This window comes from Ixodes scapularis, unplaced genomic scaffold, assembly GCF_016920785.2.
Source record: "Ixodes scapularis isolate PalLabHiFi unplaced genomic scaffold, ASM1692078v2 PGA_scaffold0__279_contigs__length_252992795, whole genome shotgun sequence".
Lineage (NCBI taxonomy): Eukaryota > Metazoa > Arthropoda > Arachnida > Ixodida > Ixodidae > Ixodes > Ixodes scapularis.
The window spans coordinates 44,588,848-44,606,758 of record NW_024609835.1 but is presented as its reverse complement, the minus strand read 5'-3'; the positions used below and the strand labels follow the sequence as shown (position 1 = coordinate 44,606,758).

At 44.8% G+C, this 17,911-nt stretch overlaps 1 protein-coding gene across 1 annotated transcript in view; it reads left to right on the top strand.

The window, feature by feature from the left end:
- Positions 1-1,099: 1,099 nt before the first annotated feature.
- LOC8042792 (cell division cycle protein 16 homolog) overlaps positions 1,100-17,911 on the top strand; it is a 33,576-nt gene continuing 16,764 nt past the window's right edge. Inside the window, exons 1-7 of the mRNA XM_029968431.4 lie at positions 1,100-1,243; positions 1,559-1,613; positions 1,688-1,785; positions 1,850-1,888; positions 1,956-2,054; positions 4,039-4,198; positions 9,687-9,781. Coding sequence (XP_029824291.3) covers positions 1,115-1,243; positions 1,559-1,613; positions 1,688-1,785; positions 1,850-1,888; positions 1,956-2,054; positions 4,039-4,198; positions 9,687-9,781 — 675 coding nt within the window. The 5' untranslated portion in view covers positions 1,100-1,114. The remainder of the gene's footprint in view (positions 1,244-1,558; positions 1,614-1,687; positions 1,786-1,849; positions 1,889-1,955; positions 2,055-4,038; positions 4,199-9,686; positions 9,782-17,911) is intronic.

Below are 17,911 nucleotides of genomic sequence, written 5' to 3'. Positions count from 1 at the left end.
ACCGGGGGGGGGGGGGGGGGGGGTGCCATTTCCGCTGCAGGCAGTGGGTTCCGGTTTACCGCTCTAAGGTAAGACTCAAGCTCGTTGATTGGATGTTGATTTTGTTTTCTTCTGTCACCATCCAATCTGTGTTTGCTGTATCGTTGACGTCACTTCCTTCTCTCTAGTCTCCTGGGAGTCAAAAAAGCGCAACATAGCACCCCTGGAACTTGGCTTGTGGTAGCCACGGCATTCATGTTAGTGTCCGGGGTCAAGGTTTCAAGAACCGCGTCATCGAGGCGGAGCGACTCGGTCTCTAGTTGTCGCTTCTTAGCCGACAGTGTACCTCTGCAGGGTCCAGTGACTAAGTGATTGCTCGCGGTAGCCAAAACGATCGGAATAGGGTGAAATAATTAAAGCTTACAGGAGGAGCGAGAAATCGGTGCTTCTTGATCCGATCGTCGTCGTCGTTTTTTTTTTTCAAACCTTAGTGTACTATAGGCTTGATATAATTTGATAGTTTTTGATATAATAAATGGACATGTTACAATAATTTGCGCGAAGTTGTGTGCCACGTAACAACATAATTTTTTTTTTTTTTTTTTTTAATTGTTTGAGCGGCATCATGCAGCAGACGACGCCGCGCAGTGGAGGACGGTCGCTCGGAAGCTACGTGCGTCGACGATCCCTCACGCTGTTCGGAAAACGCGCGAAAAAGACGTCACACCATCCACGTGACCTGCTCCGGCCAACCCAAAAAGTCCATCTCCGCTGCGTAAAAAAATCATCCGCTTCAAACGCCATTGCCTTGGAAATTGCCTTCTCAAAATTTTCACACGCATTTAATATTATGAAAACTTTGATAAAGTGTTTAGTCCTTTGTGAGCATAGCACGCGGATCAAATTATTGCGTTACTCTGCTCATAGATCTATGTCAGTGGTTTATGTACAACTAACCCATTGTTGCGGATATATTTGAAAAATGATTAGAACTTAAAATTTGATTAGTTTTAACGAACAAACTAGTTAATCGAGCTGATCGGACATCATCAGGCTGGGCGGCACGGGCAGCGCTGCATTCGCCGTCTATGATCATCATCATCAATTAATTGTTGGCACGGCGTCATTTTTAAAAATGGCGGAAGAACTAAGTTCTAAGCGCTTATCGGGCAATAATCGTCAAGCTAACCAAGCTCTGTGTGCAAGTAGCAACTTGATGGAGTTCGAAAAGTATCGCGGAATGATCAGATGGTATATAGACAAGGTAAGGAGCCTTTAGAAAGCCGCAGAATGTTCCACTCTGCATGCGCGACTTTGGTAAACACTTGTAACTGCTTGTAAGAACCTGAGATTGGGCGAGTTTGTCGACGTTTAGCGCACTCGAAAAACTGTCACTCAAGCATTCACACACCCAAAGAACACTCCTCTCACACAGTGCTCACTAGCAACTTTGTATTGCGTGTTTTACTTCGGCTTCTACTTGTAACTGCTTGCTGACGCAGTTTTATCAGTAATAAAACCTGGACGCCTGCTATGTTAGTAACAAATACTCCGATTCTCTCTGACATGTATCGTCCAGCACCAGTACTCGAGCGCTTTGTTCTGGGCGGACAAGGTAGCCACGCTATCCAAAGGTAAACAAACCTTGCGTCAAAGACGTCCAACACTACCGAATAAACTGTCTCCTGACATCGATGCATCGTTTCAGAGAACACGCAAGACATTTACTGCCTAGCGCAGTGTCTCTACCTGACGAAGCAGTACCACAGGGCCGCACACTGCATCCAAAGTCGAAATTTGCACATGGTATGAAACACATTTTGTGTACTGCATTTGCCGATTTACTAACATACTCGTTCCTGTCCAACAGAAAGACCTCAGGTGCAAGTTCTTGGCCGTTTCGAGCCGCGTGAGTTATCTTATTATACTGGGTACATTTTGAAAACTGAGAATTTACTTAGAAGTTAATATTTCAGTTTGCCGGCAAAGAATACAGGGAGGCTCTGGAAATCTTGGAAGCACCTATTCCAGAACGTGTCGTCATTCCTGATGAGGGAGACCTGGAGCAAAGACAGGTAAGCATGGTCTCTTAAATATCATTCTCTGAGGTGGTGCTCACACACTAAATGTTATGATTATACAGGGTGCGGCCCTTGCGGCCACACCCTGTATATATGTTGTAAGAGAGCACGGGTCGGTGTTGTGGGCACACTAGTTGCATGGGCGTCAGCCTTCCCCCAACACCGGCACTCCTTTACATTTTACCTCCCAAGTGCAATAAACATCATCATATCATATCATATTCATTCCAAATGTAGATACCTGAAACTGGGCACACAGATGTCATTTCACCAAAAGTGAGCCTATTTTGCCGGCAGCTGGCAGAGCAGTCCGTGCTAAAAAATGCCGGCAGTTTCCTCCCATGGCTAGCTGCAACCATGTGACTATACTGCCAGCATATTTTTGTGGGGGATAGCGTGCCTGTAGCTGGAATTATTTATAATCCACCCTAATAGAGGCTTTTAGCAAACCGTTCCCGCTGCCTACACTATTGAAGTCTTCGCAGTATGCTTTTAAGTGCACGCCCAGGTGGTACCATGACTGTGGGGTGCACGCTTAAAAGCATGCTTCATAGGCTTCGGTAGTGTGGTACGTGGAGCAGGGTTATTGGTTTGCTAAATGTCCCCAATGATGCATACGCAATGAAATGTCTTTACAGCAAACAATTTGAGTAACATGTGTCAATGAAACGTTTGTGTCGACGAAACCTGCGTCTATCACTGGGGCACGTGTTAACCTTCCCGACCCACCCTTCATATGCTTTGCGGCGACGGTTTGCAGCAGCTGATTACAAAAATGTTAACCCACCTGGCCCAACTGCACATGCCTGCTTCGCAGCAACTTCACCCCCTTCCCCCGCCCCTCTCACTCACTGGCAGACCAGTGATATCAATACACCACAAACTGCACGGAGGCACCAAAGTAACGTGATTGCTGCCAGCCAATGATAGGACACTGCTGTCAGTATTGCTCCAGAGCTGCTGTTCCAGTTGCCAGTGATATATCCACTTACAAAGTTTTGTATCTTTTTCTGAGAGCTCTACTCAGAGCTGGTGAAATTAACAAAAAAAATAGAGAAAAAACGACGGCCATGCATTTCCTACGCCTTTTAACGGTAAACAAAAGCAAACTTAACAAACTTCTGGGGTCAGTATATTGCACCTGGTTGGCCATTATTTTTGCTTGTTTTTGAGGACCCACAGTGAGCAGCGCATACTTTAGTCTAGGTGCCGAAGTCCAGCTGCAGTACCTTAAGAAATTTACTTATGCTGGATCGACACCCCCTCCTGATCCCTTGGATGAGAAGAGTAAGCACTTGTTCCTCAAATAACAAATCTGCCAAAGATATCGGAATGTTTTATGAAAGTCAGAACGTCAAAACCCCTAAACCCCCCCCCCCCTCCCTCCCCTTCCCTCCCTCCCCGGGGTACGGCCCTGGGCAGAACTACACTTTGTTTCGCTCTAACTTGGAGCACAGAGAATGCCATAGGCTGCTTCAAGAAAGCGCTTGGGGAGCAAAGCATTACTTCCACATGCTTGCTTGGGCACTGGCGGCGACTTTTGATGCTGAGAGCTTGTGCTCATGACTGTGTGAATGGTTGGTCTTTACTTGTGATCACTGGACAATAAGCAAAAACAGATGCCTAGCCTATAAATAGAGAAAATGAAGGGAAGATAAAAATGAAGTAAAGACAGGCATGTTTTGTGTATATTTTTTCAATAAGTGTGGCAGCACACTTGACAAATTATTAATATTTACACATTTTTAATTTGGAACCCGGCACAAACTTGGCATGCTACGAAGGGATTGTCTTTAAGAGCTCAGATTTTTAGCTCCTGTGGGGCCGTTGAAATATTGAAAAAGTCTAGTTGTTGAGTTTTTATCAATGTTTATCTAAGTTTCTTCTCTTCTTTGCTTTGTTGCTTGGCTGTGAGTTGTCATTGAAGTTGCAGTCTGGTGATAGCACTAAGAAAACATATGTTTTGATTCCTTTCCAGCTGGAAGCCTCTCTGCAACTCCTGAAAGGGAAAACTTATGAAGCTATTGACAACAGGATGCTCGCTGCTGAGTGCTACAAGAAGGCACTTAGGTTGGACATTCACTGCTATGAAGCCTTTGAAGCATTGGTAAAGCACCAAATGCTTTCAAAAGAGGAAGGTAGAGATGCTAACCTTTTGCAAGTTTTGTTAATGAGAAGCTGCTTGATGCCTTAACTCAGCGTTTCTCAACCACTGATATTTGGCAGACCCCTTGTGGATCGGCGGAGATGATGGAGGACCCCGGTCGTGGTGAGGGGAAGGTAAAGTTATTGGTTAATTATGATAGTGATTTATTAAATGGATATAACTAAGGGCTAGTATGAAGTAGATTTCTCTTAGTCACATATATACGAAAAAACGTACCCAAAAATTGGAACGTTTATTCTTAATCCGATAAAAGACAACTTTTATTGTAAAGAGACAGGGCTTTGCGGACCCCTTTGAGAACCACTGCCTTAATTTATTATTAGAGCAAGTTTTCCTGGACAAATCATATTCTTGAACATTCTCTCCTACAGGGCTCTGTGCCCAACTTTTTGCTTTTTTAGTTCTCATATATAATTGATTGATAGATTGAACACGCATATATTTTTGTGAAAAGGTTCGCCTGCTTATGGCTTGGTTGTCCTGAAATGGGAGAGATTGGGGTTAAGAGCTGAAAGGAAAGGGAGGGGGGATGTTGTGATTATACTTTTAATACATAAAATGATGGACCCCTGAGTCCCTTATATAATATATGAGAAAATATAGGATTTGCTTTTTGTGCTGGGCCTGTCCCTTGGGATGGGTCTGATCTTCCAGCTGCTTTGGCTTTGTCTTGCTTGATAGTGAGTCCCGCGCATTCTGTCGAAAGTCCTTGAGCCCTTGCAGTTCCAGAAGAGATGAGTCATAGTCAATAACGCTCGTACGGTTCATGCCTTGCTCACAGGATCAATGCCCTCCTGTTAGTCTTCCTTTCTACTAAAAGCTGCTTTCGTGCCAATGCCATATATATGAGGCCATGCTTAAAACAAATGAAAGCAAATAATGGTTGTAGAGTGCTGAGCAGCGTAGTGCAGTGGTTCTCAAATGGGGTTCCGCATACCCCAAACGGTCGGCGAAGGCATTCTAGGGGTCTGTGAAGCCCAGCCTCATCAGTAGAGCTCGGAAATAAAAGTTGTCTTTTCTCAGACTGAGAAGAAACATTCCAATTTTCGGGTGCCTTTTCTCGTGTATACAACAATAAGAGCAGTTTGCTTCGCACTAGCCCTTAGTTAGATCCCTTTATTAAATCACTATCATAATTAACCTATAACTTCCCTTCCCCGCACCATGAACGGGGTCCTCCATCTTCTCCGCCGATCCACAAGGGGTCCGCGAAAGATCAATGGTTGAGAACCACTGGCATAGTGCATGCCTGAAAATTTGGTTAACTGTTGAAATTTGATCTTTGTTCATTCCAAGCTGCATGCTAACTGACTGCTCCCAGAACTCAATAGCAATAAATAAGCATATGACATCCTTTTTTTTGCGAGCTTGGTTGCTTCCAGTGCAGTTAACCTACCGTAGAATACTGCGCACCCGCCCATTCCGCATTAAGCGCCCATCACCAAATTTGTAAGATCTGAGAAAAAACGCATAGTATATTTATATGTAAAATTGATGACGGAGAAGTGCCTATCCCCCTTTTTTTTTTTCAATTATCTCCAAAGTATGAGTGGGCGCTTGCCTGATATTTTACGGTAGATATAAAGAGAACTATGCTAGCATTGACTAGGTAAAACAAAAATATAGGATGGCCGACGCTGTGCTAACCTTTGTGAATACAAATGTATTTGCTGCGTTTGGTGCGAGCTGATAGGACGAGGGTGCCACAGTTCTTCGCATCCCAGTATGTATATTTGTCCTAAAATGCATTGCGATCGAGAAAGAGAATCTTTAACCGACAAATGAATAATTTGAATACATTTGAGGTAATCTGCATGTATCTCAACGAAGCATCTCAACAAGGGACATGGAACAAAAATGAAAGGAGATAAAAACCGGAAGTGCACAGATCTGCTGATAGGGAGTGGTGGAGAGCTTGTTTACGAAAAAAATACCAGTGAATAAGGTTCTCTCCCTCACTTCTTTAGTCATGTATATTGTTGGTGAGTGTGTGCCGTGTTATTTTGGTCTGCAACATTCAGAATTCTGCCTACCGTGTGCTTTCTCTGTCTTCTGTCCCGAGTTTCGGCACCGTTTGTTGCTTAATTCTGGAATCGTTCTCAAAACTAAACACTTCTATTTAATAAAGACTGCGGGATATTTACAGAATACACGGGGAAGGTCTGTTCGATGGTGTATCCTCGCAATCTTGCTTTCTCCTACCAACTTCTTCTTTCTTCCTCTTGTGACACGCATTGCAATCGCAAAACTACTGAGAATCCACAGTATGCCGATAACGAGCTTCCACTAATGCATTTTACGCTGTCAAAGTTTTTATTCCTTCAGTGACTTTAGCTGCAGTTCAAGCTATTGACTAAGTATTAATATTACCTCCTGTTGTATAGTTGAATGCTTCATAATGTAGCTTAAAATTATGTTCATGATTGCAAAAGCTGAAGATCGGGAAAGCATGGAACAGAAATAAGACACTCAATTGTCTCGGGTTCTTGTTTTGCTGAAAGTGCTATCATGAGCACTGTGATAGGGAACACGGGAGCACTGGGCCATTAGCCTTAAACCCTGCTTGTAGCGAAGCGTGGTAGCAACTTTTCTGAAAACTGTAAAATAGCCTTAGCTAGGTATATGGCCTTAACTGGGCTAATGACAAGACAGCCATTCGAAGCGTCCGAAACAGTCGAGGTTTCTTTTATATCATCACGAAAGCGCAGCCAGCTCTCGAGGCAAAAGCATGCGCTCGTGCACAGCGCTCACTGACTTCCCTGCCGGCCGTTTGCCGGTAGAGCACATCTGCTGTCTTTGCTGTCATGTGGAGCTGTTGATATGCCTGAGTGTGATCCAGCGTCGAAAATATGGTGCCTCCCTGCACACTTGCCAGCAGGTCTGTTACAGTTGGCATTGGATACATCGTCGGTTTTGCAGCTGCATTCACCGTGCTTCTAAAGTCTCCGCACATCCGTATAGTGCCGTCCTTCTTTTGTACGATCACCACTGGTATTACCCAGTCAGAGTGCTGCGTCGGCTCGATTATGCCTTGGTTTCGGAGCATCTGCAGTTCTGCCTCCGCTGCGGTGCGCATCGCGAAGCGATCCGGTCGAGCCTTTAAAAAGCGCGGTGTCACATTTTTCTTCAGCTCCAGATGTACCGCATGGCCCTTGTGCCCATTTATCTCTGGATCAAAAAAATTCCTCGTGTGTCAGCAACACGTCATAAAGGGTCTTGCCCTGGTCAAACTGGTATATTCCGCTGACTCTGATATTGAGTGCCGGGAACCAGTTTCTTCCAAGCAGATTGCCGCCCGAACCTGAGGCCACAATTAGTGGGAGCAGATAGTCTTTTGACTTGCGTCGGACACGGACTTCTGCTAACCCGAGAACTTTTACTAGTTCTTTTCTTGCTCATGGTTGGAGCATATGTTCCTTGTTCAGTGGAGGGGCATTCTTTGGCCAGGTTTTTCTGTATGTGTCCTCACTGAGGATGGAATATGCAGCTCCGGTGTCCACTTGGAACTCCGTGGGTTGAGTGCGACCATATACTTCTTAACCGACGTAGTGTAACTTGCACTGTTAAGCTCGTATAAGTCTTGGGTATCCTTGTCCTCACTTGAACGTGCCGACTCATCATGACTAACCACTTGTGTTGATCGCTGCTGTTGATTTGTTTCGGTCTTCTGGTAACACGCCCTTTCAATCTGTCCGGTCTTTCGGGAAAAATTGCAGCGTGCTGTGCAGAATCTGCATGTAGCTGCGACGTGTTTTTCCTGGCAGCGATGACATCGTTGTTCACTTGATACGAAGTCCTGTTTCTCTTACTTGCAGTTCCGGTTTTCACGTGCTGTTCATCTTCGACCCTTGGTTGTCTAATGGTGGTCTTTCGAGCTTTGACATCTTTTTGTTGTCTTGCAGCATTCCCTGCTCTCAATGCTAAATCATACGCTTTCTGGTATGTTAGTTCCGGCTTTGCAAATAGACTTTGCTGAAGGTGTTCGTCCGCAGTCCCGCATATGAACCTATCCCGGAGCATCACCTCCAGTGGTAGCATTGTTGTGGACGATACGGTGACAGGCTCACCGCCGCTCGCACAGGTGCTGGTGCTGGTGCTGGTGCTTGTGCTGGGGCTGGCGCTGGTGCTGGCTGTTGTTTGCGCTAGTGCGGTTGTCAGAACTCCAAAGTTGCAGTCGACGGCGAGCTTCCTTAGTGCCGCGACATAATCACTGATGTACTCGCTTGTCTCCTGGTCTCTCCACTGAAACTTGCTTTTGCTAAAGAGCTCGGACGGTTGCGGGTCGAAATGGGTGTGCAGCATCTTCATTATGTCGTCGTAAGCCACTTCACCAGGCTTCTTAGGTGCCACCAATGCTCGCACCATTTCATAGGTCTTGGCATCGCACAAGGTGAGGAGAAGTGCCCTCTTCTTCGTAACGACAGTTACCCCATTCGCTTCAAAGTAGAAATTCAGTCATTCCGCCCACAATGACCACCCGGTGCCGTCGAATTCTTCCAGCTTATCCTGGGTAGCTGGCATCGTGAAGACGTCTGAAGATGCGTGGTCGTTCGCTCACTACTTCGTCGCCAGTGTAAAATAGCCTTAGCTGGGCTAATGACGAGACAGCCATTCAAAGCATCCAAAACGGTCGGGGTTTCTTTTATATGATCACGAGAGTGCAGCCAGCTCTCGAGGCAAAAGCACGCGCTCGTGCGCAGCGCTAGCAGACTTGCCCGCCGGCCGTGTGCCAGTAGATACATCACAAAAACAAGGTGGAGAGAGCGGCGTGGTTCCATCTGCTGCCGGCACCCTTGCCACTGACGGCTTACTTCTTTCACGGCACCTGATAATGGTGTGGTGGCATGCAGTGTGACAGAGTTCGAAATAGAACAAACAAAGAAAATGTGTCTATTGCTTGGCGATAACTGCCTCGTTTGATTGATCCATACATAAAAATAGAACAAAGAAGTAAAAGCTATTTGAGTATTTATCACTGTTGCCAAGCGCATTTTGAATCACGGCGGTATCGTGCCATTGCCATCGTTAGCAGTTGGCGATTAGATGCCCCACACAAGAAGCAAGTTGCCTGTGGCCAGAGTGCCGGCAGCAGACGGGTCCATGCCGCTCTCTCCGCCTTGCTTCCGAAAGCCACCCCCGTCTACTGCCACAAGCCAGGCTTGAGGCTAGTAGTAGCAACGGCACAAATAGACAAGGACAAGAAAGGAGGAGACACATGGAAGGAAAAACATGTGCTCTTATTTGTCCTCCTTCTGTGTGTCTCCCCCTTTTCTGTCCTTTTCTTTTTTACACTGTTGCTGCTGTTACAAACTACCTACTTGCCCATGCTTTCATCTTAACAAGCTTAAGGGTTATTTGCCATGTGCTCCTGCATTGACTCTTATGCTGCTCACAATACCATGCCAGCGTACCTGTGCGTTTGGTGTGCTCCTGGCAGTTAACTCCTCTTTGTCTTTCAGAGGAAAGCCTCCTGAATCTACTCACCATGACACTAACCATCTCTGCGGAGGACAATGAATTTGTCAGGCTACTCTATGAGACCAAGGTCAAGAAAGTAAGCTTCGGAAGCCACCTTATTTTTACGGTTTATGTATTTGGGGTAGCGAGCATATTCGGGGGCTTTAAAATTCATGGGTATTGGCTCCTGGTCGCTGGCTGGAACTACAGTGAGTTCTGACGGTGGTGGGCATTAATTTTCCACCGCTTGGCGGTCGAAGAATGTCAGCTTATATATTGTATAAATTTTAAGGGCATAATTAAATAGTCTTGCATGTATGTAAGCCAGTTTTATTCTCATTGACTCGAGATATCCCTTTTGCTTAGATATGGTTGTGGTGGTGTGGGTTCTTCAAGGGGTTGCAATATGTCTGTATGTAAGTGGAAGACACTTAAGGAGAGATGCAAGTAGAAAAACGGCAATATTTTGCAAAATATTTGATTTTTTGTTGTTAGGATGTTTTATTATTTTTGAATCTTTATATGTGATATATAAAAAAGGAAAGATGTTTGCAGATCTTTGTAACGCGAAATTAGAGTGCAGCTCTTGAGGAGGAGGAGGGCAGGGTACAGGGGGAGGGTATGCCCCCCTCCTTCTCCCTACCCTCTTTTCCTTCTCCTCCTCCTCTCCCCTCCCCTCCTCATTTCCTCCTCCACCTCCTTTCCTCCTCCTCCCCTATACCCTCCCCTCCTCCTACTGCATACCCTCCCATCCTCCTCCTCCCACAGTTTCCCCTCTAAATTTAGCTGAAAAATTGACGCCATGTGACCTCAACACCAATTCAGTTTCCCTGCTAAATTTAGCGGGGAAAATGACGTCCTGTGACTTTGTGTCATGTCGCCTACGAACAAATTCAATTTCTCCGCTAGATTTAGCAGGAAAATTGACGTCACGAGACCTCAACACCAGTTCAATTCCCAAAATTTAGTGGGAAATTTTCCCGCTGAATCTAGCGGAGAAACTGAATTTGTCTGCAAATCTAGCGAAGAAACTGCATTTCCCCGCTAAATTAACGGGGAATTGAGTTGGTGTTGAGGTCATGTGACGTCAAGTTTCCCGCTAAATATAGCTTGGCTACGACAACGCCGACGCCGCAGAACATAGAAACGGGCACCTAAGAGCTGCGCTCTAATATAATTAGTGCCAGTTATGATCGCATAATTAGTCAAATACGCATTTCAAGACCTCCGTGCAACCCAGAACGGTATGAATTTGATCATATTTTTACTGCGTGGTCTTCAACTTGTGACATTGCCCGCCATCAGATTTACGTTGACAAGTGGGCCTAGCCGTTTCCTTTCCATTTCAGCCTTCTGTATCAATTTGTCGCAAAAATTTATTAACAAAATATTTTACAAAAATTTATTAACAATGTTATTTTATGCACCGTGAAAGAGTATAGCTGCACATCTATGATAACATTCAAATGCATTTTTCTTTTTGTGTAATTTTGGGGCATCTTCCCAGTTTGTGCACAATAATTCCTGTTCTTAATAGTCCTATCAAAACCGAATTTGGCATGCATCTACTTCAGAATACGTAAAATGCTAGAATGCAACTATCTAGGTTTGGTTAAAATGTATATTTTTAGATTATTGAAAAATTTCAGAAACTTTTGTTAGCCCCTGGCAATAGAATTTTTGCTATTTTTAAATGAAAGAAGCATCACACACATTATTTTTGTTGTTCATTGCACTCAGTAATTTAAAAGGAACAAATTAGTTTATTTTACTAGGCTTTTATGCCTCACGTGTGCATAAGAACATGGTTTTTCTGCATGTACATTGCATTGAAAACCTAAAAAAAGAGCTATATCAAATCTAACACCAGATATATGAAGAGAAGATTAGGCACCATAAACTAAAAATTTCATTTCGATTTTGTAAATAAGAAAAAATGACAGGAGGACACTTAAGACTGCTCAAGTGTAGGAATGCGAAAGCATTAAAGTCCCTCGGGTTAAATGTTTTCGAGTGAGGCTTCTACACGTATTAAAGGCTTCACGGCTTTCGTGACGAAGCATCTGCGTTGCCGCGCACATATCGAGGGCAACATCAAGGATGGCGCTTAGGACGACGTCAAGCACGACATCAAGAACGACGTCTAGGATGACCTCTAGTACGACCTTTAGGACGACATACTGAACGACGTCCTAGAGATCGATGCCAAGTACAGTATCTAGGAGGACGTCAAGGACAGCGTCTAGGACAACGCCGAGGGCAACCTCTCGGACGACCTCAAGGATGACGTCGAAAACAGCATCTAGGATGACGTCGAGGATGACATCAAGAAGAACGTCTAGGACGACCTTAAGGATGACGTCTAGGACGACGTCGATAACAGTGCCTAGAGGACAATGTCTAGGACAATCTCTGGGGCAAACCCAAGGATGGCGTCATCCTTGAGCATACGATAACATGTGCTAATGTCAGGCCAGCGCATAGCTGCGTCCCCCCCTCCCGCTGTTCCGCCAGCAGTTCGGCTGGCTCCTTAGCAACAATGATGCTGTTGCTATGGAGCCACATGACGCGTTGCAGCCAATGGGAATTTAGGTGCCGTTTTTGGTGGACAGACAACGCTGGCTTCGCTCCAAAAAAAAGCTAATGCTTTTGCATTAAAAAAAAATTTCCCTGGTGCATGTCTTTTTAAACATGCACTAAAGGACATTTTGAGATCGTAGTTTTATTGTCATAATTCAATCTATGATTTCTAAGCGTCCTAAAAAACTTGCAACTACATTAATTTGTGCCCGATTTGCATATTAAAAAGGTAATCAATGATCAGTGTTGGTGCAGAACGACAGATGGCACCACCGAACCTTGCTGAATATGGTTGAACGACGGATGGCGCTTATCAGTCACCTGCGAGTAATGGGTTGCTGTGTGGACAAGCAGGACTGGTCGGCCGCTCGGCTACACGGGATCCCACCGCTTGCGAGTGGCTGACAAGCGCCGTCTGTCATTCGACCATATTTAGCAAGGTTCGGTAGCGCCATCTGTAGTTCTGCGCCAACGGTAAGAGTCGGGAACTTTAACCACATTTTTAATATGCAAATTGACCGTGCAGGAATGTAATTCGGGTTTTTTAGGATGCTTAGAGCACATACATTGTGTTATAACCATAAAATGAGGTTCTCAAAAAATACTTTATTCCCCCTTTAAAAAAAAACATGGGAGATTACAGCTTTTTGGTGAGTTCTGTCTATTGAGGGAGGTATGCATACAAAAAGAAAAAAAAAATGGTTGTCTTCAACACTACAGTGATGGAAGGGTTGCACCATTTGTGCCAAATTGCACCGTCAACGAGTCTGCTACATCTCATGCCAAAATGCCTTTTTTGCAAAGAATTGCGTCAGACCTATGTTGAGACGGGCTTTAGCGAAGAGAAAAATATATTAATGGTCAACCCTAATATCTTTATAAAAGTAAAAGGGAAGGAAATTGGTATAAATAATTTTACTTCATTTTGAATCAAGGTGAAACGAAATATAGAGATGGCTTGTCAACTGCGCTGGCCACGTCATCTTCTGAACTTCCAGTCGATATCGGCGATGTCAGGAGCTTGTAGTCGCGAGAAAAATGAGCAAGATACTGGTGTGGCGGCTACTGGGATGTTAGACAGAACCAGTGTCTTTTATGAGATTGCTTGATTATCGTGTCTGCCACATGCCTCCATGCCGTGGCTATATTCTGTTTCATGATGACTTGGTGAACTGTGGAGGCTGTGGCCCTGCGATCCAATAAGAGCGTTGGAGTAAGCCACGTGATAACACCCCATGGTCAAGGTCAAGAAGGCCTCATTACCACCACAGTAACAGCACCATCCACGACAGAAAGTAGTTCTGGTTCTTTCTCTTTTAACGGAAATTGAGTGAATTAATATATTCTTGACTAAAATTAATTAAAAATAATGATTAAATATTGGCAAATTTATGAGTTTCAGTTACAGGTATTTTAATAAAATATTTACTTTACATCCATATCCACTCCCAATTTTTTTCTTTTTGTAAAGACGTGGCCATTGGCAATGGCAGCCGTGTAATTGACTCTGCTTCCACTGAAAACGTTGTCCTGGCATTAACACCTACCACAGATTTGTGGTAAATTGAGCATAAGGTTATCTCTGAACTGTTCCTGAAGAGCTTGTTACTTTAGCAGACAACGACGTTGCGGCAGTGGACGTTCATCCGAAGTTTGTTGGTTTCCCACCAGGCGACAGTTGGTTCCTTAGCGCAGTAAGACACGCGCTCCTGTGATGTGTTGTCACGTGCCTCGCTCCGGCGCTCTCATTGGGGCGCGGGGGCCGTAGCTTCCACAGTTCGCCACGTTATCGTGAAACGGAGTATAGAGCGTACCGTGGCACTTGTGCCACTTGCATGAACCTTCCCAGCTTTGCACCAGGGTGCTAGGAGCAGCGGCTAACATGGGGAAGCGCCTGGGTTAGCGCGACGGGCTCGGAAATAATGGCCAGTACTATTACAAGTCGGTCTCCTTTGACCGCCATTATAGATTGATCTCCAATTTTAGAAAGCTGTGCCAAAAAAAAGAGAAAATGCATATCTATATTTAATTAAATACAATAGTCAAGGCGAAAGGGCAGCAAACTCTGACTCAACTCTAACCCAAAGCTGCTAAAGCGCAGTGTCACTTTTAAAGCACAATTGTAGGTTTTTCTAATGTTTAAAGATGGTTATTTTTGCTCATTTTTTAAAATAAACTTGAGACGACGGACGAAGAAAAGGGCAAACACAGAATGTCTCAAGATGAATATACATATATATTGAGACGTTTTGTGTTTGTCCCCTTCTTCATCTGTCATTTCCAGTTTCTAGAGCACAGCTCTTAGGCACCTGTTTTTGGCTTGAGCGGTGTCGCTGTCGCCGTCGCTGTCGCCGTCGGTGTAACCGTGCGATGTATTATGGGAAATGTCCCATAATGAAACGCGCGGGACTCATGACGTCAGATGTGACGTCACGAGTGATGTCACAAGGGTCCCACGGGAGGGAGGAGGATGGAGGAGGAGATGAGGAGGAAAGGGTATGGATGAGGAGGAAGGGCATACCCTCCCCTCCTCCTCCTCAAGAGCTGCGTTCTAATTCGGCGTTACAGGATGTTGTAAACGTCTTTCATTTTTTTCACAAATGTGTAACATCAACCAGCTTGCCTGTTTACTGACTCTTCCTTCTTGTTTTTACAGTTTATTATATTAGAATCTTGAGTTTGATTGGTTCATAAAACTTGGGGGGACATGTTTTCATTGATCAACATTTTAGTAGGTACGCTTGTTCTTGCAGGCATTTTACAGATATTATATTTACAGGCTAAATGAACTATGAGAGTGAAAGAGGCTTTATCTCAACTGGGGATGTGTTCTGTTATAATTTAATTTTAATATTGTTTTTTTCTTAGTACCCATTGTAAATGAAACCTACTCTGACCTGAGACTTATTTTTAAGAAGAAAGTCATGTTCCTTTTGCATCCTATACATTTTTATTATACCAGGTAATAATTGATATTCTCCAATATCAAAGAGGAACCCTCATTGAGGATTGAAACTCATTTATTGATTTCAAGTGATATATGCTAACAGATGTTGGCATCTGCTTCAAAAGCATCAGTGGCTGCTCCCAACCAATATTTTGCCTGCCACAAGAACCGCTACAGAAGCTCAAGTGCTGCTTCCATCACTGACAGTAGAAAATAGGGAGGAAAGAAAGTGAGGAAGTAGATGGGAACTTTGTTGTGAGAGTTGCAAAGAAAGTGAAAACAAGTAATCATGCAGTATCTTTTTTTTTTTACATTTTAGTTATGAGCAAGTTAGTCCCCATTAAACCATCATCAGTAAGAGTTAATTTTTTGTGTTTCATTTTGGCCATGATTATTTACCAGACGTTTCGAGATGCTTGCAATATTTAGTTCCTAGAAAAGGGCAAAGTCAATCCTTGCTCTTTCTTTATGTTTACTTACACACAGCCAATGTTAATAGGAGTACAGTAGGCTCGCGATAATTCAAACTTGGATATTTCATACTCTTGGTTAATTCAAACAAATTGCAAAATTTTGGTTGTCCCGCTATGTTTTTAATGTATTCATAGGCCGCTTAATTTGGATGGCGTTTTCGTGCAATTCATACTTTTTATTTTTGCGGCCCCGTTGAGTGCGCTTCTTTCCGAGCACCGGTGCACTGCAGAGAGGCGAACACCCGCCGAGCTTGCTCCTGCGGGTGTTGCCTCTCCGCAGTGCACCGGTGCTCGGTGACAAGCGTACTCAGCGGGGCTGAAGCAGAGCACCATGAGCTATGAAAACAAGCACCACGTGGAAATTTCCATAGAAACTTGCGCAGACGCTGTGACGTGGCAGCATGGCATAGGTCCACGTCACAGCGCCCCTGCAAGTTGTTATAAAAACTGCCTCGCGGTGCCCCTTTTTATCGCTCATGTGTCATCGCTCATTTGGGACACATGAGCAATAAAAAGGGGCACCGTGCGGCAGTTTTCATAACAACTGCTTAACCCTTTGCAAGTTGGTCAGATAGTCTGACCAACTTGGTGGTGGGTCCGGTCAGATATTATTTTGCGTGCATCAGCCAGGAGAAAGAAAAATTGTGCAGCGTACAGAGGTAACAAGAAATATCTATTTTTGCAGTGGTTCTGCATTTCCGTGCTCTCTAGCAATACTTTGACTGCATGTAATATTTTTCTAAGCATTCTCCGGGGGGGGGGACTGGGGTTCTCCTTTCGTCTTTCGATGGCTGCACACTGTGCAGTCTTTTCTGGTATGTTCTTGTAGTGATGTTGATCCTCTTTTCTTGGGTCGCATTCGCAACTCCCCGACCAGCTGTTCGATCAGCTTACGGCAGTACTGGAGGTGGCTTTGCCCCTTCAGTCCCTGAGCATCCTGTTGCATCTGCATTAGCAGGAAGCTATTGTTGATGGCAACCTCAAGGATCCACGAGAAGAGCTTCCTCTATTATTTGAGGGACTTGCGGCAGAATGCGTAACTTATGCAGTAGTGGTCGGCTCGATCAACAGCTTCCATGTTCTTTGTATAGTCACGAATGGCTACCGGCTTATCCTGTTTCACAGCTTGGCCGTGTCCTGAGAGAGCAAAACGTCCTGAGAGAGCAACTCCTCAGCAAGTTGTGGGGACGTATAAAACCTGTTCGTATAGAGGTGGTACCCGCTTCCGAGTAAAGTGCATTGCATCTTGCCGAGGAGGTGCAGGTCGATCCGACTCATGAAGGGGAGGTCTGGCAGGCAGAGGCTCTCTGTTGTTGTGCTACCGTAGTAGGGCTCAAATGCTGACATGTAGCCTGTTCTACAGTCTGCGAGTACGTAGACACGGAGGCCCCACTTCGTTGGTTTCTGCGGGTTGTAGCATTTGAATGAGACCCTGCCCTTGAAGCCAACTGTACTCTCATCGACACAAATGTTCGGGCCGGGCTTGAAATGCTCATGTCATTTTGTGTCGTTGTAGTTTACGATGTTGCTGTCTTGCTACCTCGTGTCGGCTGGTGTGAGGGACCTTGCGGAGGTGGAGAGACGTGCAGCATCCGAAAAATCTGAAGAAATTTTGTGCGAGTTAACACGGCGGGAAAAACTATCATCTTCAATATTTCTTGGCTGAAATACTCCTTGATGTCCGGCTTGGGATTGAGGGCCATGTTCATGAGAACACCGAGGAAAGCCTTGAATACTTTTACAGAAACGTCTTCCTAACTTTTCCATATGGATTGCTCAGCGAGCGAATCCATGGATGAAAATTTCTCGTGGGCATGCCGGTTTGTTTCTTGCACGATTTCTCTGATGAGTTCATCCGTAAAAAATAACTGAAAAAGCTCAAGTTCAGAGCCAAGATTTGACGATCCAACCTATGGTCCAGGGTCGCTAACGGTGAATGCCACACCAGGGAAGTCTGGGAGGTCGTCTGTGTAGGTAGTCCATGAGCACAGCGCCGGCGCGCGTGGAGAAGAGGGTCCACTGTTGTTGTCTGGTACACTCATTTCTTCGTTGCTACTGTCACTGCAATCAGCAGAGGGTGTTTCATCATCATCTGATGGAGGCACATTGTTGCGCAAACAGTGCCATGCTTTTTCCAGCCAGCGAAATTCGAAGCGACCCGCGCCTTCGCCGCTCACGAGCGCTTCTGCTTTCTATGGGAAAAAATTTCAAACTATAGAAACAATGA